Consider the following 27,403-nt stretch of genomic DNA (forward strand, 5'->3'; position numbering starts at 1 on the left):
AAACTTTGCTTGTATAGATCTGCATTTTAGCTATTGAGGACACGTTCCATTCAAAAACATCTTTTCATCTCTGAAAATGCCCGCCCCGTAATGTTACCATCATCCGAGTAAAGTGGAGGACGTCACGGGGAGTGGTGTCAAGAGAATTCGGGGCACGGTGCAAAAGCTGACAGCCCAGAGAAGCTACATGAATGACTGCGTTGAGCAAAACCGCACCTTTGTGCTGCATCACACGACGCTTCATCTTGAAAGCCCCCCATAACCTTATCAGGAGATTTTTTTGTCATGTTCCTGTGACGATTTTCCCCCTACCAGAGTAGTCCCTTGGTACCCCTCCACAGCAGTTCCAAACATCACTCAGCATAAAAATGGCTCTGAGCACTATGGGACTTAATGTCTGAGGTTATCAGTCCCCTAGAACTTAGAACCACTTAAACCTAACTAACCTAAGGACATCACACACATCCAAGCCCGAGGCAGGATTCGAATCTGCGACCGTCGTGGTCGCGCGGTTCCCGACTGTAGCGCCAAGAACCGCTCGGCCACCCCGGCCGGCTCACTCAGCATAACCTTGACGGATAATAGTTGGGTGTTCCTATTATTCGGCGGTGGTCAATGCATATGTTTCCACTGCTTGCTTTGCTGCTTCATCTCGAGATCATAATGATGCACCAAAAAGCAGTCCACGGTGACTAGACGGTTAAACAAGTCACCTGACACTGCTGATGCCTCTATTTCGCGGACTTGTTGAAGGTGTGTGAGAAGCCGCGACTTTTCTCAAGTTTAAAATGTCCTGCCACTAGTTTGAAACTGAAACATGACTAATATTTACATTTTCGACTGTCATCTCGATTGTGACACGTCGGTCTTCGACCTCCAAGGTTTCAACATCCACTGCGATTCCTTGCTCTTCACAAAAAGATGGTATTCTACTTCATGCTTCGTCACTCAGGTGAGGGACGGTCAAAAAGTTTCCTTTCAAAGGCCGTACAGTCCAGAATCTGTGTGCCAATCTGGGAAAATCGCGATGCACGCTGAGGCAATCATACCACCGACATACCAGGTTTTGGTAAAACACCGTGAAGAAGTCCGTAACTACCTGTTGCACATCCTCGTCCGATGGGAATCGTCGACCCTTGTAGCCCTTTTTTAAGGGACCTAAGGCATGATAATCGTATGGGAAGAGAAAAGGACTAGGTCTAGAGCGCGGGCGCTCAAGCGTCTCCCACTTCAGTTCTCGGAACTTCTGAGTTACGACATTTGCTAGCATTGTCATGAAACTGCACCACACAACTTGGTGCACCAATCAACAACGCTCATTTTCGACGGACATGCTGCCCCAGACACATTCTTGACTGTCCGATGGCTGTCTGCTCGTGGTTGTCCTTCAACAGTCACGAAAAGAATAACAGCACGTTGGTCTTGTTTGGTCACAACTGTGCAACAATGTCGCCATAGTTCACGTGTCTACATTTATAAATGTACACTAGGAAAAATAATACACTATAAGGTGTGTGCTGCTTGACAGGGTCACGCCGGTTAAATATATAGACGTATCGTTGCATAGCAATACGAAATTGAAAGAGCAGTTGAGTCGGTAGCAGGGGAGGTGGACGGTCGACTTTGGTTTATCTGGAGAATTCTAGGAAAGTGTAGGTCATCTACTCAGGAATCCACGTGTAGTGCAGTAGTGTGATACATTCATGAGTTACTGCGATACGTTCTTGAGTACTGATCGAGTCGGCATAAAATTTTTCTGGGTGTGGTACCGCGACATAATGTATAAAACTACTGCTGCTGGAGAAAAACCAACGTTCCAGTCACGGTTCAGCGGCCTTCTTCTGGCCGTAGTTCTATACATTATGACGGGGTACCACACCCAGAAAACTTTTATGCCAACTGACTCTGGCCGCGGAAGCCTAAGCTATTATGCTGATCGAGTGTTTGGAATCCCCACCAGGTCAGCCTAAAGCAAGACATCGAACCAATTCAGAATTACGCTGCTATATATAGTACCGGTAGATTCTATCAACAAGCGTGTATTGTTGAACTGAAATAGCAATCCCTGGAGGGAAGAAGACGTTCCCGACTGACTGCGGAATGATTCTACAGTCGGCAACCTACAGTTCGCGTAAGGATCGCGAAGACAAAGGAAGAGAGATTGGAGCTCATACGGAAGGACACAGATAGTTGTTTTTCTTTTACTCCATTTGCGAGTGGAGCAGGAAAGGAAAATGACCAACAGCCGTACAGGGTAACGGTGATGGTGGCAACAATATGAAACACCGTAGATTTGAAGACTAGTAATGCCATCTGGCTGAAGTTTCAGTTATCACAATCGTAATGTTGTCTTTCCGCTACAAGAGGCAGCAAAGATCAGTATCTCATTGTTTATTGTCGTGAGTAGACGTACACGGTTCGTGAAGAATTTTAAACTGTCAATCTTAATATTACTTATAGCTCATAAAACTGTTATTTGCGAATTTTTTCCGTGTGACGTCAAAATACAACTTGATAATTGCATTAATAAAAAACCAAACCGGCAGTGTTGCTTTATCATTTTCAAAATGCTCATAACTCACAGCAAGTTAAAAAACCTATTGTAATTATTTACGTGTTCATTATAAGAAACCAAACTGGCAGTGTTGCTTTATCATTTTCAAAATGCTCATAACTTACGGAAAGTTAAAAAACCTATTGTAATTATTTAACGTGTTCATTTTCATCAGAATCATTACTGATTCTTTATAATAGATATACGAGGGTCACTCAATAATTAAAGAGACTAATTGGTCTGGAGAAAAAGGCGTTTATTTTTACAAAACAATACTTTTTCTACTTTTCAACATAATTCCCTTAAACATATGTGCACTTCTTCCAACGGGCTACAAGCATTTTTATTCAGGCAGCAAAGAACTCTTTATCTTGATGTTTGAACCAATTTCCCACATACTTTTTCACGTCCTCGTTGACCTGGAACCTTTTCCCATGTAATGCCTCCTTCAGTGCAGCAAATAAATGGATATCACTAGGAGGATGAGGTAGCACTTCCCAGCTCATTTTCACGGGTTAGTTGAGCAATATGAGAACGTGCGTTGTCTTGCTGGAGAATCACACCTCTCCTCTGAGATTCACAACGTCTCTTTCTCATGGCTAGCTTCACCCTGTTTAAAAGCAAATCGAAGTAGTGTTGGCTGTTTATTGTACGCTGCTCCTCGAGATAATCACAAAATACTGGACCTTGAGCATCCAAAAACACCGTCAACATGACTTTTGCTGCTGATGCTTGAGTTTTGAATTTTTTCTTGACGGGTTAGTTTGTGTGCTTCCACTCCATGCTTTGCCTTTTTGATTCTGGCTCATAATAGTGAACTCAAGTTTCATCACAAGTTAAAATTTTGTTGAGGAAGTGCTCACCTTCTCTTTCATAACGTTCATTTAGCTCTGTGCACACTCTCAACCTTGTTTCCTTGTGTAGCAGCGTCATCTCCTTTGGGACCCATCTTGCACATGTTTTGCCCTAGTTCTGCTTGTTACAGATAATGTTACGAACTGTACCAGTACTAACTTGAATCTTAACAACTATCATTTCCACAGTCACACGGCGGTCGGCACGAAAAATGTCATCAATTCGACTTTTAAGTGAGGGAGTTGAAACGGCAACTGGTCGGCCAGAACGGTGTTCGGCAGTCACCGAGTCACGACCATTTTTGAACTGCTCTACCCACTTGTAAAAATTTGCATCATTCATATAACCTTCACCATAAACTTTAGACATTCTAAAAAAACGAATAACAGAACGTTGTTCAACTAATGTGAACGTTTCAAGTGGACTCACCATCTTGAAATGTATTTCTGAGGTTATGAACAAAACAAAACTTGATACATCAGCTGATCTGGACTCATCACAGTGATGCTAACTTAAAGCCATAAAAGTACCAAGCTTGCCCTACTAACTGTCTTTTCCCCTGACCAATTATTGAATGACCCTCGTATACACTAACAGAGGTGACATTTTTACGGAATAGCCACATTTTAAATTCAGTATTCTGATTCAAACAAGAAAGTGTTCTATATTACCACTACCGTCTGATTTCCCCCCCCCCTCCCCCCCCCCCCCCCGTCACAGGTTGTTGGAGTTCTCTGTTAGTCATGGATGGGTCTGTGTGTTGTCCTTAGCGTAAGTTAGTTTAAGTTAACTTAACTAGCGTGTAAGCTTAGGGACCGATGACCTCGGCAGTTTGGTCCCATAAGACCTTACCACAGATTTCCAAAAAGAGGTGACCCTTCATACGAATTTCAGCACTTTGTAGCTTCGTGTAGGTCCGTATTAATAATTAGTCTCATCGTCCGCGCTGACAAGTTCCAAGAAAAAATGGTCCGCGTTTTGCATTTTAGTCAAGTAGTGCCAAGCGTCCACATTCTGGAGAATGTCTTGAACACTTGATTTAGAGATGTTGCTCTATTGCGATTTGTGACACAGTACGACCGCTCGTCCACTGCTTAACACTGCCTGTTCACAACTGACTGGTCGAATGTATATCTGTTGTTACTACAAGCTGCCACTGGTTACTGCGCTGGCGTCGCCTACACACCCGGAATAAAATCGATCTCGGAACTTTTTGGACGAACGGTATACGCAAATGTAGAACCTGTGACATGCTATAAAAGTACTGACGGACATTTAATGTCATGCGATATTACGACGTACGTTGATCACTTGCATATAATAATGTGATCGTAATCTGTAGTGGAATAAAGTAGGTAATAGCTACTGTGGAAAATAATCAGTTTAACAAGTTTGTTGGTTTGGTCATTACTGGCATTAACTATATAATCGTTCTTTTATGAACAAAACTCGTTTATCGCGTGGAAATAAAGCTATTTAATTTCCCAGATTCGATTCACTTTGCATGTGTAAGGTATATTCAGTGGCTGTTGTATTTTTTCCTTCCTAGGTTGCATTTCACATATGAAAATTAGACGCGTAACTGTGTGCTGTGTCTGTGTACGATTCACTGATGATCTGGCAGTAAATTAAGATGTTTAACACGGAAACTACTGTAGTTTTTGTAGCAGAACCGTTTGTTTACTTCACTTCTAAGTTTATTTCCCGATGATAATTACGTATCATTATTAAAAGGTGTTTCATTTTGAGAAGAACAAGAATTAGTTGAAACTTCCTGGCGGATTAAAACTGTGTGCCCGACCGAGACTCGAACTCGGAACCGGTCCCGAGTTCGAGTCTCGGTCGGGCACACAATTTTAATCTGCCAGGAAGTTTCGTATCAGCTCACACTCCGCTGCAGAGTGAAAATCTCATTCTGGAAGAATTAGTTCATTTCTGCAGAAAGCGTTACGCTATATTGGACGGTGTTCGTTTAACAGAAACACAAGCATCGACGGGTGCACTCGAGGGTAGTGTAACAGGATCGCTCATGATCTGGATATACGTAAACGACTCCGCTGGCTGGAAATACTGATGTGCAGGAGTGCTAACTGCTCCTCACGCAAGCCACTTCGCGCAGGCGTGCTAATTGTCAGCTTCTCGGACGGGGTTAGCAATGACACGATCCTCATTAAGATTAAAGGCCAGATACTAGATGCAGGTGTTACAGCTCTCAACGCCAAACAAAGCGAACAAGTGCGCGTAATTAAAACCTGATGAGAACATCTCATCTCTAGAACCAACAAACCGCGTGCGTATTTCAATGGCAAGCAGAAACGAGATATATCTGACAGATGAGGTGTTTTTATTTCTCAGCTCTCTACGCCACAGCAACTTTATGCGGCAGAGTAACCAGGGCTCTCTTACGCCCTAATCTGTTTCAAATTATCGCGACAACGCAGCTCTCTCTAGGATACTGGTACATGTACTCCCGTTACCTTACGTCAAGGACTTTCTAAAGCAGCAGCAAACACTGTTCTACGATTTTTCATTAAGAAAAGACCCCATTTTTGTGTCAGATGTTACGGAAATGGAGAAAGACAACACAATCTGCTCTGATATGACAAGGAAAATAACTTGCAGACAGTATAGACTGTTCGCAAACTGAAGTGGTCTTTTCGGAAAGAACACCACAACCGCCATACAGCCGGCCGGTGTGGCCAAGCGGTTAAAGGCGCTACAATCTGGAACCGCGCGACCGCTACGGTCGCAGGTTCGAATCCTGCTTCGCTTCGAGCATGGATGTGCGTGATGTCCTTAGGTTAGTTAGGTTTAAGTAGTTCTAAGTTCTAGGGAACTGATGACCTTAGAAGTTAAGTCCCGTAGTGCTCAGAGCCATTTGAACCATTTGAACTGCCATACAGGATGGCTAAGAATCATTATTCACTGTAACAGCGCAGTTAATTGTGTGGTAATATACGCAGACCAGTAACAATGCCTCTGCGCCCCCCAAACCCCGATTGTTTAAATAAGTGAATGATCTTTTACAGCCGGCCGTAGTGGCCAAGCGGTTCTAGGCGCTTCAGTCCGGAACCGTGCGACTGCTACAGTCGCAAGTTCGAATCCTGCCTCAGGCATGGATGTGTGTGATGTCCTTAGGTTAGTTAGGTTTAAGTAGTTCTAAGTTCTAGGGGACTGATGACCTCAGATGTTAAGTCCCATAGTGCTCAGAGCCATTTGAACAATTTTTGATCTTTTACAAAACAGCTCCGTTATAAGAAAAGCTAGTGTTTATGACCCCACATGTCTTGAGCTAGATATAAATGTACAGCAACATTTTGTGGTACATGAAAATACTTTATGCAAAGTGTATTGCAAATAATGTTAGCAGTAACCAAATAATAAAATGGTTCTGAGCACTATGGGACTTAACATCTGTGGTCATCAGTCCCCTAGAACTTAGAACTACTTAAACCTAACTAACCTAAGCACATCACACACATCCATGCCCGAGGCAGGATTCGAACCTGCGACCGTAGCAGTCGCGCGGTTCCGGACTGCGCGCCTAGAACCGCTAGACCACCGCGGCCGGCAACCAAATAATAAATTGAAACATCATACCTGATGCTGAAGTATTACTGCACGTAAAGGATGTAGTAAGCGATTTTATGTATTTATTTTTTATTATAAATTTTGAACAATTTGTTGGAAGTCGGTTATTTAAGTCCTTTCATTCTTTAATAATGGACGAATGTGTTCTGGATGACATGCGCGTTGTTAGTTACAATGTCACAAGACATACACAGTTTCTACCTTTAATACTGAGTTATTGTGTTACCTATAACTTAAGATGTGAATCTTAACGAGGAAATTGTGACGACATTTTAAAATTTTAAATTCGGTAAATAATTACAGGAGATTCTGAAAATTGAAATTTTGTCTCCCTGGAAGCCGTCAGACAGGCAACGTGCCACTGGGACCGGCTGACCGTTTTAGTTGGTGCACGTTCCTTCCGTTAGTGGGTGCTAACTATCTGCTGTATTCCGCACGGTATTAAGTCATCTGTCTCGCTCATATATTCTGATCAGTTGACACGAGGCTCATCAACTTCGCCTATGCGAGGGCGGCATTCCACTGTGCGTTGGCGAAGGAAAACTATTGCTGACGATCTCGCTCATAACAATAGCACACTAACTTCCCTCGTGCTTGTCTGGCAGTGAATTGACAGCCACCGTAGGGAGCGGCGAGAATTTGTAAGGTTCGACGGCGAGGCTCTTGACAGGACAATTTAGGTTCACGGTGTGCGCCGTGCGTTAGCCGCCCACACAGCGGCCGTAGGAAGGACCTAGTGGCCCGAGATGTCAGCGAGCGGGCGCTTTCGATTCTCCACGGGTCAGCAGGGCGCGATACCATCGCAAGCCGCGAAAGTCGGCAGCTGCAGCCGAGAATGGTTGCCGGCGCTGGCCGCCCGGTCCCTACGACCGGGATCCTATGCCTTTATATGGGGACGCACCACTGTTAGACTGAGTCGCCGTCGTTACTGCCTGCCGACCGTCTTACAGGTAATGCGAGTTGCTGTTTACGACAATCGCTGCATATATGAAAGCTGTAGATCTGACGGATACCAAGTCTGTTTAAGAACTGCATAAGTGGGTTGGGTTGTTTGGGGAAGGAGACCAGACAGCGAGGTCATCGGTCTTATCGGATTAGGGAAGGACATGGAAGGAAGTCGGCCGTGACCTTTCAAAGGAACTATCCCAGCATTTGCCTGGAGCGATTTAGGGAAATCACAGGAAACCTAAATCAGGATGGCCGGACGCAGGATTGAACCGTCGTCCTCCCGAATGTGGGTCCAGTGTCTAATCACTGCGCCACCTCTCTCGGTCTGGGCTCTGGGGGTTCCGTACAATCTTAATTATGTACGTAGATAATAGTGATTTCTCAATGGCCTGGTGCAAGTCTTTCCATTGAACGCCTCTTCGGTGACTTGCGTGTCCCAAACCTACCCCTGTTATCCAACCGGAAAGGAGACCTACAGTGTAATGTGGAATCCGAACCACTTGTTGTTTCTGGCGGCTCTTCACATCGTTGAGAGGTGGGAAAAAAAAAAAAAAACTCCATGGCCGAGCGGTTCTAGGCGCTTCAGTCTGGAACCGCGCGATCGCTACGGTCGCAGGTTCGAATCCTGCCTCGGGCATGGATGAGTGTGATGTCCTTAGGTTAGTTAGGTTTAAGTAGTCCCATAGTTCTCAGAGCCATTTGAACCATTTTTGCGCCCTATTTGGTCAGGATTATTTGTTGCTAAGAGGTCAAGTATGTTTTCGCAACCATTTACACTATATGTAGGGTCCTGAACTAGTTATTCAAAGTAATTTTCCGAGAAGGCTTTCAGTGCGATTTCGGACCTACCACCGACTTTAAACATGTATTTTCGCCAATACATCGAGGGTAGATTTAAGTCACCACCAATTATAATTGTTGGGGTACCTATTTGAAATGAGATTCAAGCTTTCTTTGAACTGTTCGCTTAGTTGTAGAACCGTTTTTATGCTCAAGAATTATGAGGTTTTTGGAGGTCGATAATCCTCTCTGTGAAAGTCAACATGGATTCTGCGAAAAGAGATCGTGAGAATCTCAGATGGCTCTGTTCGACACTCAGGTTGATGTCGCGTTGCTAGACTTCAAGAAGGCATCTGAGACCGTTCCCAGCTACCGTTCAGTGAAAAAATACGAGGTTGCTGAGGATCGGACCAGGATCGATGAATGGTGCAGGCACTAGCAGTTGACCCTGAATGTAAATAAATATATTTTGCGTACATACGAAAAGAAATCCACTAGTCTACAACAACAGTATCGATGACATATTGCTGGGAACAATATCTACAGTCAAATATATAGAAGTAACTATGCAGAGCGACCTCGAGCGGAATGAGCACGTTAAGTGAATAGTAGGAGAAGCAGATGCTAAAGTGAGAGTCATAGGAAGAATCTTAAGGAAATGTAACTCGTCCACGAACGAAGGGGCTTACAAGTCGCTTATTCAACCGATTCTTGAGTACTGTTCATCAGTCTGCGGTCGTTACCGCTGAGGACCGATGGAAGAGAGAGTAAAGATCCAATGAAGAGCGGCGCGTTTCGTCACGAGATCGTTTAGTCGGCGCGAGAGAGATACAGAAATGCTCAACAAACTCCAGCGGCAGGCGTTACAAGAGAGGCGTTGCGCATCACGGAGAGGGTAGTATTGAAATTTTTAGAGAGCACTTTCCGGAAGGGGTCGGATAACATATTGCTTCCTCCCACTTATCTCTCGCGAAAACTTCGAGAAATTAGAGTCAATAAGGAGGCTTACTGACAATCAATCTTCCCACGCACCATTCGCGAAACAGGGAAGTACCCTCGGCCACACGCCGTCAAGAAGCTCGTTTAGTATCCGCACGAAGAGATCGACTGCGCGTGTGTCACCGCGAGGCCCTCGCGCTTGCCGGGATTGAAAGGCCTTCCATAATCGGATGGGACCGATCACCTCGCTGTTTGGTCCCCTGCCCAACCAACCAGCCCTCACGCCTCCGCCACGTCGGCAGGTGTTTTTCTGCGACGCGTCGCGTGTCGGCTGGCGCAGCACTCCGCGGCATACGTCACGCCGGCGTTTTTGCGCGGCGCAGGCGCCGACCGGCGCCCCTTGCCCCGCTATTGGCCGCCGCGTATCGGCGCGCCGCGGCGTCGCCGGCGACCGGGACGCCCGATTCGGGACGCCGCTGCGCCGCCGGCGCCCATTATTAAAAAGACAATGGCAGCCGGCGCCGGCCGCTGGCTGACAACGAGCGATGCGCGCCGCCTTTTTGCTCGCGCGGCTCATTCTTGTTTGGCCGCCGGGGTTTTTGCCGCGCTCGCTTTGTTCCCTTTTGTGGCGTCTCCTTTCTCGGCACCGGCCAATGACTCGGCCGACTCGTCCGCCCGCCGGGACGCCGGCCGCTCGGGAACGGCCCCGCCCCTCGGGGGCATTTCGTCAGCGGCCGACGTAAACAAACCGGCTCCGGCACTGGCTCTGCCGCGGGGGAGCTGCCCCTGTTTGATGTGCACAGCTAACGGAATGGAGGCTCTCAATACTTCAGCGCGGTCGCATGTCCCATCAAGGGACAGGGGTACAACGACTGCTGCTGCAGACCTGTAGGGTGCCTCTGATTACCTTATAAATTGCTGATAAACTACAAGAAACAGAAACTGCATTTCTGTCCGTTTCGTGTATAGACATCTAGTTTTGGCACAACGCACTTCTCTTTTTACGAGAGCCCACGAGTCAATCTCATTTTTTTAATTTTTTATATTTATTATACGTTAAGTTCACAAATATGCCGAAGCATTTCGATGCAACTCTAAAAGATTCTCGAGAAAACCAAATTTGATGTCTTCCGAGCAACTTTAATTGAGCCATATTATAACTAACGAAACTACTTTCCTCCGGCCATAGCTCTGGCTTTCTTCATTGCTCTGGCAGAAGGCTCTTCAAACTACGACACATGAAATATTAGTTAACTTTGTTATATAAATGAATAAAAGATTTAAGAAAATCTTTATTTTATTTATTTAAGTAAATTTGCCTTCACCACAGGAGTAGAGTGCCTACTGTATACCTCACAACTGTCACTGAGAATGGAACCTGACAAGGAGAGGGCGCCAGCGGCGCGATCCACATTTTGCAACTATCTGTACGGTGGTACAGGTCAAGTTCCCAGGTTATCACACATGCGCAATTCACCCTGGTCGGCCCTCATTTGCGAGTAAGAGACGAAAGAACAATTCGGAACTTTGTGTAATCAGATGCAGAACTTTTATTTTTAAATTGTCATCGAAATTACTTCGATCATTATTTTTATTCAATTGGGTGGTCCAAATGTAATTTTTTGTTTCTATTCCTCTGTCACATCATTTTACTCACCGACTAAACTTTTTAATTTGTTTCACTTTTTCTTTATATCATTCTTTTTCCAATAGCAATTTTTATGAATATGAATGTAGTTGTATTTGTCTATTATAATAATCAATTGTTTGAAAATTTCAGTATATTAGTTAAAAAACAAAAGACGAAAGAGTCTTTTTACATTTGTGCAATTGTGTCAAAAAAATCGTCGTACAAACATTTAAAACATAACGTAAACTCCCATTGCACCATGGACAAAATAATGTAGATGAAAATTTAAATTAATGACGAGTTTATAAGCAAATCTGAAACTGAAGCGAAATGAAAACTAGATATAGTAAACACAATAATGTGGACGAAAAAACGGTGATAAAACAAAAGAAATTAAATCAATATTAATACATAAAATTAATTAAAAACACATGAACGAAGATTTCATGTGGAGAGAGAATGATAGGAAGAAAAATGAAGAATTTGATGTTATGACTAAAATTATGTGACAAAGGAATGGAATTAAAGAATTACATTTAAACCAATTACGTTAATAAAAGTAATGATTGAGGAAATTTCGACAAAGATATATAAATAACAAAAACTTGTACCTCTGACGAGTTTCGAAATCATAACCTGCTGCACGAGGGCGTTATCTTATCCATTGCACCACGCAACCGAAGTGCGCATTGCAGTCTTTTTATAATGCTGTTAAGTGCCACCTGGGTGAGGTGCTGCAGCGTGTGATACCTAGGATCTTAATCTAGATTGTTTCAAAAAGTTGATCGAACCGCTAGGGAACTCTCGTTGTAAGTCACAATCTCATTGTTGAGGTAGAACGTTCGACTTTTACAACAGGGCAAGTTCATCTAAAACTTAAACTACTCGTCTCTGCTAGACGATGGTGTTGACTGGTATAGGCGATATCACGATCTGGGCTGAACGCCCGCGTGTTCCACACTAGGCTGGTATCAGCGCTGCGATGCTGGTAGGGGAGGCGTGTCTCCGGGAGTGTCTACCATTGGTTTTTGTCGATTGCAGCGGTCCCACGCTGGCTGATATGTGTGTTTTTTTTTTTTAAAAAAAGAAAAAAACGAGGCCCGCGTGCAGCACTGGTAGCGTCGGAGGATCCAAATCAGATAGGCCGATTGATAGGTTGCTAGTTCGGATTTTGCTGTGCTCTTTTCTCGCTTTTTTTCTTTTTTTATTCAATTCAAATACCTGCATCATTTAAATTTACGAATATATGCTCATTGACAAACACCTAACCATAAATTCGTAATTATCGATATTTTATAAAAGATCGTTGATAAACATCGTTTAAATTAAAATATTACAAACTTTTTAAACATGTTTTATAAACGACCGAAAGTTAAAAATTTATATTTGGTATGAAAACTGGTATTCTGCAGGCGATAACTAATTAGAAACGCGAAGACGGTTATTTCTCTTAAAAATTGTGATTAGAAACATGTTAGCACATTTGATTCACGTTATGTAGGTATTTAAGTTGACTAAAGAAATACAACAAAAAAAATTGATCATAGCAAGATTCGAACTCGATTTTCTCTAGAATTATTTAGAGTTGCATCGAACTGCTTTGGGATATCGATATTTGTGTCCTCTGCTTCGCATACCATAAATGTAAGAAATTACAAACATCCGACTGCAGGGTGGTCTCGTTGTGTAGGCGTTAGCCCCGTCTAGTACGTTATCCGCAGTATTCGAGATTTGGTAAATTTATTTTGTTGTAATTTTGTGGCTGAATGGCCTTCCCGTCGCCGTAGTAGTCAGCTCCCCGAGACAGGGACGTCGTATGTGCGTTGTGCCTGCGAATCACGATAATTTTTCTTTTGTATGTTGTCATATTTTAACTTTTCGTGTATCGCACTTTCTGAGACAAAAATCTGGGACCAGCCTAGAATTTGCCACACTCAGGCCGGCCGCAGTTTCCTGAGGTCAAGCGCATTCGCTTCGGATCAGGTCCACCCTCTCGCCTGGCAAGCTACCGCGCTGCCCAATACGCTGTACTAAAATGTCACATTCGACATATTACTGTTAACTGTTTCGGAAAAAGTACGTCATGCGTAACTAGTAGACCTGGATTTTTGTAATTCTCTTATATTTACCGCACGTGAAGATAAGAAGTGGGACAGCGGCCCCCAAGCATTTAGGTACAAGTCCCAAAAATTCTCGACAAAGTAGACTTCGCAATTCTGCAATGTCTAGAGTAGCATAGAGATGGACAATATTTCGATACGTGGCGTGGCTCTTCGGTAGAGTGTCGCCTCCGACGTGGATGGCCAGGGTTTAATTCCCAGTCTAGACAAATTTCTAAATAAATAGGTAAGTTCTACGACCATTTCCGTAAAACGTAAAATACATATAGTGCTCAAGACTAGTAGTCTCTAGATCGCTGGTTCCAAAAGATTAGATCAGTATTTTTTTCGTTTATTTGTTCCTTTCAGTTCGAATACCTACGATATTTGAATATAAAACGCATCAAACATTTGCTGCTAAACACACATGTTACTGTATTTTTTATGAAAATGCACGTCTTCTTATTTCTAACTACGTATCATAAATAAAAATGCAGTTTTCATTGCAATTATAATTCTTATTACCCTTCTTTTATAAAATATTGCCAATAAATAGTCTATTATCTAAATAAAAAGGAAACAATACAAAATAACGTCGTTTTTTATCTTCAAGTAATTTACTCTTCACGGAAATTCTCGTAGAACAAGCGCATCTGTTAAAAAATGTACATGATCGAGGACTGAACCCAGACTATCCACACGCCAGTCTAGCGTTCTACCACAGTGCCACATCGCCTGTCGAAATAATAGACTTCAAACTTCTCGAGAATTTTTTAGAGTTGCATCGAACTGTTTTGATGACTGACATTTGAGCTTTGGACTTCACGTATCATATATATTAAAAAAAATTACAAAAATCAGAATGGCATGTGGCCCTCGTTGTAACTAGAAACGTGGCTAATGTGGGCTATACTTGCCTTTGTATTTCGTTTACGCACAATTAGAGACCCCGTTACTGGTTTCGGCCATAAATTGGCTCCGTATGCAGCTAATTTCTCCGCATCAGTCTACGTACAGTGTTATTGGGGAAAAAATTTTCTGCGGAGACACGTCACTAACACACTTCTACGAGTGTACACAGGGTGTTCGGAAGTGCCAGTTGCAAAGTTGTAGGACATGTAGAGGGAAATAGATACACAATATTCAGAACAGGAAACGTACGGTTTCTTTTCTACGACGGTTACAATGTAGAAGTTTGACTCATCCACTTCTGCTTGACAAACTCAGTTAGGGGTGACGCAGTACAGTTATTAGGTATCAATTAGAGAGGAAACATAACAAAACATCATTTATCGCTTAATAACATTTGTTTCTTTTAATACTGAAATATTACGTGTTTACATTATTCCAAAACAAAAAAAGGACCCAGCATAGCGTACGTACAGACAGTAATGTTTAAGTGTTAATACAAACAAACTGTACTGCGTCACGCGTAATTCAATTTCTAAAGCAGAAGTGGATGATTTAAACATCTGAACTGAAACCGTCGTAGAACGGAAACGGTACGTTTCTGTACACGGGTTCCTATTCAAAATATTATGTACACACTCCCCTCTACAAGTCCTAGAAGTTTGTATCGGCAATTTCATTTAGACAGATACAGCAACTTTCTGTGCATCGTTGTTCATTTTTCTTTTCTTTTTTATCTTTTTGTAATTTATTCGACTGCGTCCAACGTCATTCCGACTTTCTATCTTTGCAGCCGCACGCGTCAAATATCCATACACATCTTTGTCGAGAAAAAAAGTGGCAGTTATTTAGTTCACACTACATATTAGAAGAGAATTTCATGAAATCAAATTTAATCAGTTGTTTCTGCCTTATACGGATTTTACTGGATAGAAGTCTCGATCATCGACGAGCTGACAAAAAAGAAGAAAAAACTTCTGCTCAGAATAGATCTGCTTCGGAATCTTGATAGCCTTCGAGTATTTGTTCAGTAACGGCCATAAGTCTCATAAAAATACTTCTGTGTCGTTACAACAGTATATGGCTGAAACCAAAAGCAACTGCAGAAGTGATCAGTGATTGTGCCTAGAAGAAATGAACAAAACTGTGTGATTTTTTTCTCCTGCCGATATTCCTCTCGGTGACTAAACGAGCTAGCACAGCTTATGAGCGAGTAGAGATGCTTTGGAGTTGGCTGCTCTTTATCAAAAATATGGTTCGGCAGTTTTGGTACGAAACATAAATGGTAGGGTTACCGGTAGTATTAGAAGCATAGTTACGGAAGGAAACACGTATCACTCCGTGAGTGAGAAACTAGGGACCGACGACTTCTCTTTGTGTTTTGTTTCTTTGTTTGCTTGTTTTGCATATAATTAGAACCGCACATCGTTCAGTTAGTCCGTTGTGTATTTTATATCCTTACAAAATATACATTGCGTTTTGTAAGTAACAAAAACTAGTTGATAGCGTAACTTCTGCGTTTTTTATGTAACCAAAGCAATTAATTTTGATGCCAGTACGGTTTACATGCACAAACATAAAATGGTTCAAATGGCTCTGAGCACTATGGGACTCAACTGCTGAGGTCATTAGTCCCCTAGAACTTAGAACTAGTTAAACCTAACTAACATAAGGACTTCACAAACATCCATGCCCGAGGCAGGATTCGAACCTGCGACCGTAGCGGTCGTGCGGTTCCAGACTGCAGCGCCTTTAACCGCACGGCCACTTCGGCCGGCCACAAACATAAACAAATCTATGTAATTATTATTGTTATTTTGTACTAAACATAACGTTCTTCATCATGATCAAAGGCAGGAGTTCCCTGTTATTAATAACTGCGGAAGGGGTTTATTAATAACAAAAACATGTTTTATACAAGCTTTATGAAGTGTTGATGCGATAGTTGATATGTTTTTGTTTCGCGTTTTTTTAAAGTTTACCTTTTTTTTTTGAGGAAATTGCGTTTTCTATCGCAATATGATGACACTTGTTTTTTATCCTTACTACAACAATTTTCGACTAAAACCTGAATAAATACTGTTTATTTTCGAGTAACAGACAGGAGAATAACTATCTTGTACAAAAATGTTCCATAGGTTATGCAGTCCTTTATGTGTTCTCACTCAGTTTCTAGACCGTTCACTTTTCCTGTTCTAGACGACTCTAGTACGATAACAATCGCATACTGGAATAAAGGATCGAAATGAGGTACCGTCAGATAGGTACACAGCACACAGGAGGTACAGGTAAGGCGATTACGATCTTAACTGACCAAGGCTACTACGATAATCACCGTAGTCTACGCTTATTATCTACAGTATTAATATACGGTGGCCTACGTTAGTTTGTTAGTGATCGGTTGCCATTTGCACCGAAAAGTTTAAAGGGCTGTGTTGTTCATAACGGAGATATGTTTAGAAAGTCTTTAGTGTGTAATATTCACGCTAAAGAAAGTAAGAATTTTTAACTGAATGGTTGCATCTATTTCGTATTATAGAACATTTCTTGTGTTTTTAATTATTCGATCTTAAAATAGCAAATCTGTAGCTTCTGTAGCATCTATTAAGTATTCAGAGCTGGGAAAGAAAGCAGTTCAATAGCACTTTGTATGTTATTATTATTATTATTATTACCGTAATTGTTACCGATATTATTGACCTACCTGTTGCAAGGTGATTCCGGTAAATGTTGATATCCTGATATCAGTGACTCACCTTAGCTATTGTCTTCATCGTCTAGAAAACTACCATTTTTAATTTCATCGCCATAATGGACACACGGTATATTTAAAGCCTTAAGCCCTGCTTATCGAACAGATGGATAGAGTATGGTTAATTCATATGTAAGGTACGCAACACATATGCTTCATGTTACAGAGTCTTAATACAGGCTTTTAAGCATCCCCTTATTAGGCCAAGTGTAAAGCGTTTTCTGTGATCAAGTCGTATGGTTTACGAATTTACACTCGAGTTTACAAAAGTTGTTCTCGTTCGTGTCGTCAGCAGTAAAATAACAGCTACAGTATTGGTGACCACGGGACGAGAGCGAAACTTTCGCCCTTTTGTAGCTTTAAATAATAACAGTATTTGGAATAAATGCAGTCCTTGGTATAAGGGTAGTAGTCGGAATATCGATTTTCTCTCTGAGCAGGTGTTTGAGCTGCAGCCTACGTTTTGGGTCGACGCTTTCCACTGACGGTTTCTAATGTTATTTTCCTTCGCGTTTTAAACTTGTCATTTATTGTTTATGACAGTAGTATTTATACCACCCCCTCGTTGACACAAGCTAATAATTAATGAGCAAATAAAAATAAAAGAAGGTAATATAATTTACAGCTCATGACAATATTTGACTGTCGTCAGTTGCTTGTAATTTCGCACTTTCGACCGTTATATTCACATTTGCCTATTGCTGAAGAGAAGTTTAGTGATAAATGCGAATATACAATGCAAAGAAGTAAATAAATGCGAAATATACACGTTAGAATGTAGTGTTCGGTTCTTACCTGGTATATCACTAAGGCCACATTAGCAGACGATAGTTCACTCAATCGTTTGTTGTTTAATGAGGGCTTTAAGATGTGCTACATGAGGAAGATCAGTATATATTTCCTCCGAGCAGTACACCTTGCGTAGAAGCTGGTCTGGACACACACAATTCTCTCTGTATCTCTGTCTTTCAACCCTTTTCTCTTCCAGACTACTGACTGACGCGGTGCACTTGATATCATGCATTAGTTTGTTTCCCGTGCGAATTTGGATTTACACTGCGAACGAATGACTGATTGTGCGTTAAACAGCATCTAGATTTGATACATGACTTTTAGACGGCCTGTTAGCCGGGCGTGATCTTAGAAATCTCAGCAGACCCTTGACTAGTTTAAACGCAGATGCTGACTTGACAATCGTTCACTTTTTTCCAAGTCGTCCGAAGCCCAGGACGGACAAGCGAGTGAACAACTGCCTAAGCAGTACATCGGTAGAACACAAGGGACAACGAATAGTCACGCAGAATCCTTAGAGTTATCTGCACGTATATTTGGATATACAGGGTGAGCGAAGTGAAAAAAAATGTATGAGGCAGTGAAACGAAAACGAGACGGATGGAGAAAAAGGAAGCAAACTATTTGTTATTTGAAAAGTAATCGCCATAACTGTTAATACATTTGCCGGCCGTTCTAGGCGCTACAGTCTGGAACCGCGCGACGGCTACGGTCTTGAAGCCGAAATTCCCACATTTTAGGTCCTCATGGCTGAAATAATCTAAATAATTTTGAAGAATGTCGTTGCAGAATTTCTGTTTTACGTTAATTTATTTTGTCACATTTTAATGTATCACACAGTATTTTTGAATTTCACATTAACAAAGCCGAAATTACATTGCTCGCCCAAATTGCCAAAAATAGGTCCGATCACATGAGAGGCATGCTTACTACTACTTCACGCTGCGGTAATAACAATATTCCAAGGGGTTTACAATATTTCTTGACAAATGAATTTCTATTAAGTTCGATTACTATTTCATAAATTAATCCAGAAATAAACATGATAAACAGTACTAGATTGCGTAATAAAAAATAAAAATTTTAAGGGTGCCAAATATTTCGTAACTGAAATGACTTTAAAAAAATGTTAACTGTACATTCAGAGCTAGTACATATCGATTGTAACAACGAAAATAAATTAATTCCTTTTCATAAATTTTAGCTTGAAATATGAGATACTGTCTATAAACTTATATGAAATATTTCGGAAAAAAACATCTGAGATAATACTGACCTGTCCAAAATTCGAAAAAAAATTCTGGTATCGACTAAAACTGTTGAGGGAAAGTAATGCTAGAGGAGGATGTTCCTTTATAGCACGGAACCGCGATTTTACCCAAGCGTGCACCTGTTCCTCCAAACCAAGTCTATGGCCACGAATGTCTTTCTTTGGGGCTTCAATAATATAGAAATTGCACGGAGAGAGATCGTGACTACGGAGGATGTGTGCGCGTGATCACTTCAGAAAATTTGAAGCGCGCCGTCAGAGTTGAAAAGACTCGCCAGGATAGCCGGGAGCGCTAACGCGCTGCTTCCTGGACTCGGGTAGGCGCGCCGGCCCCGGGTCGAACCCGCACGGCGGCTCAACGACGTCGGCCGGTGTGCCGGCCAGCCTGGATGTGGTTTTTAGGCGGTTTTCCACATCCTACTAGGTGAATACCGGGCTGGTCTCCACGCCCCGCCTCGCAGACATTTGAAACACATTCACACTATTTCACGATTTACACTAGGCGCAGACCGCTGGGGTAGACAAATTCCGTCGCGGGGGGTATGGGGTGGCGGCAGGAAGGGCATCCGGCCACCCCTTAACATTCACCATGCCAAATCCGTACTTAACCCCGCCGACCCTGAGCACAATGCGGGATCAAGGCAGTAGCAAAATAAAGAAAGAAAGAAACCCGTCAGAGTCGAAACGCCGAAGAATGTTGACGGACGGCATCATTCTGTTGCAGGATAAAGCCCGCTCACATGTAGCCACGGTCGTTTCGAATACACCGCAGAAGTTTTGTTGGGGAGGCGCTGCACATCGTCCGTGTAGTCCCGACCTCTCGCCAAGCGATTTCACATTTTTGGAGAGGACATTTGTAGTCGTCGGGTGCTCCTGGAGTAGAGCTGCACGCACGCCTGTGTATAATTGTAGTTCCGTAGGCAACCGCAACCCTGTCGGTTACTTTTGTTCACCTAGTCAGAAGTGTGGCGCGCCGTGTGTTCTAGGCGGCTGTTGCTCAGCAGGCGTGTGCCGGTGTGTTGCAGGCGGCCCCATGGAGCAGGGCGGCCCCGGGCCCGGCCTGCCGCTCGCCGCGGAGTTCGCGGGGCTCAGCGCGGAGCCGCCCCCCGGCTTCCTGCCGCAGCCGCCGCCGCCCGCCGACCAGATCCTCGCCCAGCAGCGCGCCAGCCCCGAGTTCATCAGCTCGCAGGGTGAGCACCACGCCACACCTGTCTCCATCAAACATCGACATATCGACGTTCCCATCAATGTATACACGGTGTTACAAAAAGGTACGGCCAAACTTTCAGGGAACATTCCTCACAAACAAATAAAGAAAAGATGTTATGTGGACATGTGTCCGGAAACGCTTAATTTCCATGTTAGAGTTCAATTTAATTTCGTCACTATGTACTGTACTTCCTCAATTCACCGCCAGTTGGCCCAATTGAAGGAAGGTAATGTTGACTTCGGTGGTTGTGTTGACATGCGACTCATTGCTCTACAGCACTAGCATCAAGCACATCAGTACGTAGCATCAACAGGTTACAGTTCATCACGAACGTGGTTTTGCAGTCAGTGCAATGTTTACAAATGCGAAGTTGGCAGATGCCCATTTGATGTATGGATTGGCACGGGGCAACAGCCGTGGCGCGGTACGTTTGTATCGTGACAGATTTCCAGAACGAAGGTGTCCATACAGGAAGACGTTCGAAGCAATTGATCGGCGTCTTAGGGAGCACGGAACATTCCAGCCTAGGACTTGCGACTAGGGAAGACCTAGAACGACGAGGATACCTGCAATGGACGAGGCAATTCTTCCTGCAGCGACGATAACCCTAATGTCAGTGTCAGAGAAGTTGCTGCTGTACAAGGTAACGTTGACCACGTCACTCTACGGAGAGTGCTACGGGAGGACCAGTTGTTTCCGTACCGTGTACAGCGTGTGCAGGCACTATCAGCAGCTGAATGGCCTCCACGGGTACACTTCTGCGAATGGTTCATCCAACAATGTGTCAATCCTCATTTCAGTGCAAATGTTCTCTTTACGGACGAGGCTTCATTCCAACGCGATCAGATTGTAAATTTTCACGATCAACATGTGTGCGCTGACGAGAATTCGCACGCAATTGTGCAACACGTCATCAACACTGATTTTCTGTGAACGTTTGGGCAGGCATTGTTGGTGGTGTCTTGTTTGGGCCCCATGTTCTTCCACCTACGCTCAATGGAGCACGTTATCATGATTTCATACGGTATACTCTACCTGTGCTGCTAGAACATGTGCCTTTACAAGTACAACACAATATGTGGTTCATGCACGATGGAGCTCCTGCACATTTCAGTCGAAGTGTTCGTACGCTTCTCAACAGCAGATTCGGTGACCGATGGATTGGTAGAGGCGGACCAATTCTATGGCCTCCACGCTCTCCTGACCTCAACCCTCTTGACTTTCATTTATGGGGGCCTTTGAAAGCTCTTGTCTACGCAACCCCGGTACCAAATGTAGAGACTCTTCGTGCTCGTATTGTGGACGGCTGTGATACAATACGCCATTCTCCAGGGCTGCATCAGCGCTTCAGGGATTCCACGCGACGGAGGGTGGATGCATGTATCCTCGCTAACGGAGGACATTTTCAACATTTCCTGTAACAAAGTGTTTGAAGTCACGCTGGTACGTTCTGTTGCTGTGTGTTTCCATTCCATGATTAATGTGATTTGAAGAGAAGTAATAAAATGAGCTCTAACATGGAAAGTAAGCGTTTCCGGACACATGTCCACATAACATATTTTCTATCTTTGTGTGTGAGGAATGTTTCCTGAAAGTTTGGCCGTACCTTTTTGTAACACCCTGTATATTTTACGCCGATATATCGATATCAAAATGGAAATATCGAGTGCCAATATTTTTATTTCAAACAGACATGCCAACTTTCAAAAGTGAAAAACCAGGAGAATTTTAGCGGTGTACTATTGTGAATTAAAACACATCCCTGACGATTATAGTTGCAATAATTCAATAACTGTAACAATTCAATTACATTTGCTTTATTATTTACATGTAAATACTAAATAATGGACATACCTGAGCCTTCGGACTGCATAATTTATCGTTCAACATGCTGAACAATATGAATGATGAGCTCTGCAGGTTTCTTTGGATTCACACACATTCAAATGAAGCACTCTCGAGAGAACTACAGTTCGAAATTACGATCCGAGGAAACAAATTAACGTATATTAGATTTCTGTTTTGACATTAGCACAGTTTTGCATGAATAAATCACTGTTAAATGATCACACGTTTTCATTTCATAACGCAACCCATATTTGCATGGCATCTTATATCCGTAAGACATCTTTCCCAAATTTAAATCAATTTTATACAGGATGTACATGTTTGGCTTAGCAAATAATCTGAATAGTTTATCAGTCTTAATTTGTCTGATTGCGGTAGTTACTTATTCAGCACACTCCTAGCTGACTTAGCCTTCTTCAAAAACTCTGAACTAAATTTCTGCTGAAAGCACTTGCCTTTTTGAACTGATTTTAAAATCAAAAATTTCTCCAAAGACGTTTCTGAAAGCATGGACCTGAACTGAGTTTTGGTCTTTGTAACTGTGCTAAAAATTCTCTCACATTCCGCATAACTATGTGGAATTGACAAAATAGCCAGCACCACCTTTGCAAGTTTATCATATTGAAGAACTCCATCAGCCGATTTCTTCTAACCTACCAACGCCCACTGAACATCAATTATCTCTGCTGCCAAGTTGGTTTCTTCCAGCTGAAAGTTACAGAACTGAGGGTGAAGAATATCAACTTCTGTATCTACGTGTTCACTTTCGCTAGTCAGAATATTAAGAAATCTGTTTATGAAAAATCTAAGGCTGGAAAATGATGCTTTGCCAATTATACAAATATTTGCAACTTCTGCATGCATTAAAACTTCACCTTTGAATGGAAACACTGCCTTTTAGAGACACCAATGCGAATCACTTCGCTTGCAACAACTATCGACTACTCCTTGTCCACGATAACTTTACGATTGCGCTGGTGCTGCCAGAAGCGGAGTAAATTGGCACTAGTTGAAAGATATTCATTTGTCTCCGAACGCTGCCAACGATAAGTTCCTTACTTACTTGTAGATACGAACCGCGAGCTACGCCTACTGCCGCTCCTGACAGCCACCGCACCAATCTAGCAAGTTAACACAGACAAGTAGCACGCATACATTGTCATCCACCAATATATCGAAGGCCCAGGATTTTCAAATAGTAAGGAAAGTATTGAAACTGCTCTGAAAATCGGGAGACCGGTCTTCACTGTCGGGAGGTCGGGAGGAAGACGGAAAAAATGGTAGTCTCCCGCTTAAATCGGGAGAGTTGGCACGTCTGTTTATATTATATTTTTTCACAATTTTCGGTAAATATTTGAAGTTGTTCTTTTCAAACTGCAGTAGATGGACAATTTTACTTTCAGTGTGTTAAGGAGTTTCAGTAGTTTTTGAGCTTTCATCACGTCCAATCTTTCTCTTTCGCTGTGTGAAGCCAAGTATAGGTGGCATAAAAGAAGTTCGATTGCACTGCGGGTGATGCTGTGAATGGAATGACAGGGTTTCCAATGTGAAGAAATAGCACACTAGTAGCGTCAAAAAAAGTTTTTTTTAACACGTCTAGTGATCTACTTATTCACATCGGCATTCTTCAGTAACTGTTGCTGCAAATTATGAACAAAAATCTACATGACAATGTTGGTCTTTGTGGTTGGTGGAGACGTGTGAGGGGAAATGCTGACGTAATCGGCGCACGGCGCTACCAACAGAAACTGCAACGTTTAGCTTCACCACGCAGTTTTGATACTGCAACTGCCAGGTCGATGGTGTTGCCGGAAATGTAAAATCAGGGAAGTCGACATGAAGTGTTTTGGACAAATCTGATACGTGACGAAACCGTTCGACGGGCCCATCGGACACCTAACATGCAATTACCTTTGTTAGAAAAGTGGTTATCGCCGAGGCTGAAAGTGCATCTTTTTCCTTTCAGTTATTGCTCTAAGTGGTATAGGCGAGCTGCTAGCTTATTGATGTACGGAATACCTGATATTAAGTCAATGCTTGAATATACAGCACTAAAATCGTCAGTATATTTACAATGTGCAGCCGATGCTTATATAGGCAAGTACGTCGATATTTCTTTCGTCGACATACCAATACCTTTCTTCATTATATCGAGAGGCAATAATTACATCTTCTTAAAATATCGGTATATCGGATTTCCGAAGGTTTTAAAAATGTCAACAGCCCTAGTGAGTACGGCAGTGAGCCTTTCCGTCCATTCTCTCCGTCAACAGTTCACTAACAGAGTCCAGTACATGTCACTGGACGGATTACGTATACAGAACACAGAGTACGAACGCTATTTTGTTTCAACTTCCTATCGGTACGTAATGGAAACTTTAGTGAAAATAAAAAAAAATGTTTTATTTGAAATATTTAGCAACACCTTCCAGTCACTTCTCTACATCGCCGCCGCTCCGACATATACATCTGTCGTAGGGTGGTACAACTTTCCAATACCCTCGTCATAGAAGGCAACTGGCTGTGCTTTCCGCCAATTCCCTAAGCTATCTACAGCTCACTGTCGTTGCTGAAACGCTGATCTCATAGACAGCGGTCAGTGGGAACGAAGAGATGAAAACCCGAGGGAATCAACTAGGAGTTGTACCGTGGGTGACCAGACACTTGCCATCGAAGATGTTGCAGCAGCTTCTTCGCCGCATCTGTAATATGCGGCTAAGAATCGTCACGAAGAAAGAAACGCGTGACAGTTATTTTATGTGGGCTGCTTTGAATCGGGCTCAAACCCTCAGCAAGCACTTCACACTTGGCCGGATACACTACTGTGTAGACATCTTTATGTGCTCAATGTGCGTTCGGAACTGAAGAGTGCGAAATGACACGATAGACGGACATAACAGAGACATGGCACAACCCCCACCGAATTTTCACAGTGGTTTTAATTTCGCGTCCTGACGGATGTTCAAAAAACCAAAGCCCTCATAACGTGTTATAGATTTTCTAAAGTTATAAATATAACAGGGTAGGTATGAAGTCTTTTCTTAGTTAGAAAAAATTATTGCTAGTAACTCTGCTACTTACAGCAATGCGATTTTTTGCAAATGGTACTTTAAGTTATAAAACTTATTGTGGACACTGCTTCACGTGTCTACGTGGTTTTAAGTTTAAATGGATACACATCTACATGTAGACGTTGCATATAACTTAACAGAAATTTCAATCAGTGGTAGTTTTTCAACAAGATGCTCCATCGGCACACTAGGAGTTTTCGTTCGTCATTTCTTGGACGAAACCTTTCCCGTCAACTGGGTAGGCAGAGACGGTCCACTTTCATGTACACCACATTCACCAGATATAACTCATATACACCTTTTGTGGGGTTACGTTAAGGGTACAGTGTTCAGTTCGGCAATTCCTGATGTGCACACCCTTAGAGCATGACTTGCTGTGCAGCCGGTGACGGAAGAGATGTTAGTATATAGAGAGAAACTGTGTATCGCCAGACGATCTGTTGCGGGTAACAAATGGAAAAAGTGTATACAGAAAAAACTGCATAAGTTCATCCACCATTTGCAACAAACCTCAAAGCAGTATCTAGTATAGTTCATAGAAATAAATTTTTATAGTGAGGGAAATATTATGGTCACCCTGTACATTAATAGATTATTAGGGTCAGCAGCACCATTAGACTGTTTGCTTACGATGCTGTCGCCTACGCGAAAGTATTGTCCTTGGTCGACGCTAAGGAAATGCACGACGGCTTAAATACAATTTCCAATTAGTGTAATGGATGGCAGCTATGCTGAAACATGGATTAACGTAAGCAATGCTTATAGCAAAGAGAGATCTGTATAATGTCAGATTACAAGATTAATACTGAACATCGTGTAACTCTTTATGCGTAATGCTAAGAACCGACTTCGAGGAACAAAATCAATGTTAACTAAGATGAATGTGAGACCTAGATTTTTGGAAGCGTCCTGGGAAGAGGCTGTATATGTGTAAAGAAATCGTGGATAAGACGCTATACCGACGAAGTCTACAGTAGTGCTCCGTCGAGCGGAACAGCAGACGCGGAACGATTTCAGGGACGTGCTGCTCAAATTATACCAGAGTGGTATCGTCCATATGAAAGTGTAACAAAGATGCTGGGAAAATGAAAATGGGAAACCTTGGAACAAAGATGACACAGCTCTTTCGGAATCATTTTGAGTAACATTAGAGAACCCGTATTCGTAGAAGACTATGTGACCAATCTGTGTCACCGTCAGACGTCTTGTGTAACGAGCGTAACAGTAACAGGGATCAAGGCGCGTACGACGGCATATAGAAAGTTACTTTTCCGTCGCTCAGTATGCGAATAGAATAGATACAAAACCGCTAATACTCTCCGCTATGCACTGTAAAATTCGAGGTTTTCACTGTCCGTACGGCGTACGACAGATGTCCTGGGGCACTGCTCCGCATCTACATACATGCCCCATATGCTAGTAAATGTCTGTGTCTGTGTCTGTGTGTGTGTGTGTGTGTGTCTGATTTTGGAGCTTACGATTGCTCAGAGCAGATGTTATCAGCGCCCTTACACACACTGAAAGAAACTAATGCTAGTGAAGAGTGCTTTGCGTAGGGAACTTCGTATTATCATTTCACCCACTGTTCTACAATACTGCATAGACGGTGGAAAAGCTACTTCCGGTACGTCTCAGCACGCGCCTTAATATCTTGACTTATTCTCATGATCCTTATTTGAGGCGTACAGAGGTGAAATTGTTAGAGTCTAACTTGAATGTTGGCTCTAAATGTATCCGACGGGATTTCGTTAGCGAAAAACTGCCATTCCGTCCAACCTTTCCCACTGCGGTCCGCTGAGTGTAAGAGGCCTGGAAAACGAAAAAACGACTGTTTAAAGTTGCATATAAGCTAACTATTGCTTTTCACAAATATCAACAAAATGGATACGCACACTGGTAACCGACGATTATTTTGGACTAGACGAATCCTGGCGCTCCACTGAAATGTTTCGTTTATTGTGAATGAGAAAAATTAAAAAATAACTAATGATGCAAATTTGTGTGCATCCCAAAAAAATGGTTCAAATGGCTCTGAGCACTATGGGACTCAACTGCTGTGGTCATAAGTCCCCTAGAACTTAGAACTACTTAAACCTAACTAACCTAAGGACAGCACACAACACCCAGCCATCACGAGGCAGAGAAAATCCCTGAC

The 27,403-nt window shown here is 42.7% G+C and overlaps 1 protein-coding gene across 1 annotated transcript in view; it reads left to right on the top strand.

The window, feature by feature from the left end:
• The window catches only part of LOC126204372 (LIM/homeobox protein Lhx1), a 487,576-nt gene that overhangs the window by 452,001 nt on the left and 8,172 nt on the right, over window positions 1-27,403 (top strand). The window contains exon 8 of the mRNA XM_049938745.1: window positions 20,145-20,309. Within this exon, the coding sequence (XP_049794702.1) occupies window positions 20,145-20,309 (165 nt within the window). The remainder of the gene's footprint in view (window positions 1-20,144; window positions 20,310-27,403) is intronic.

Source organism: Schistocerca nitens, chromosome 9 (genome assembly GCF_023898315.1).
Source record: "Schistocerca nitens isolate TAMUIC-IGC-003100 chromosome 9, iqSchNite1.1, whole genome shotgun sequence".
In the NCBI taxonomy this organism is placed as follows: domain Eukaryota; kingdom Metazoa; phylum Arthropoda; class Insecta; order Orthoptera; family Acrididae; genus Schistocerca; species Schistocerca nitens.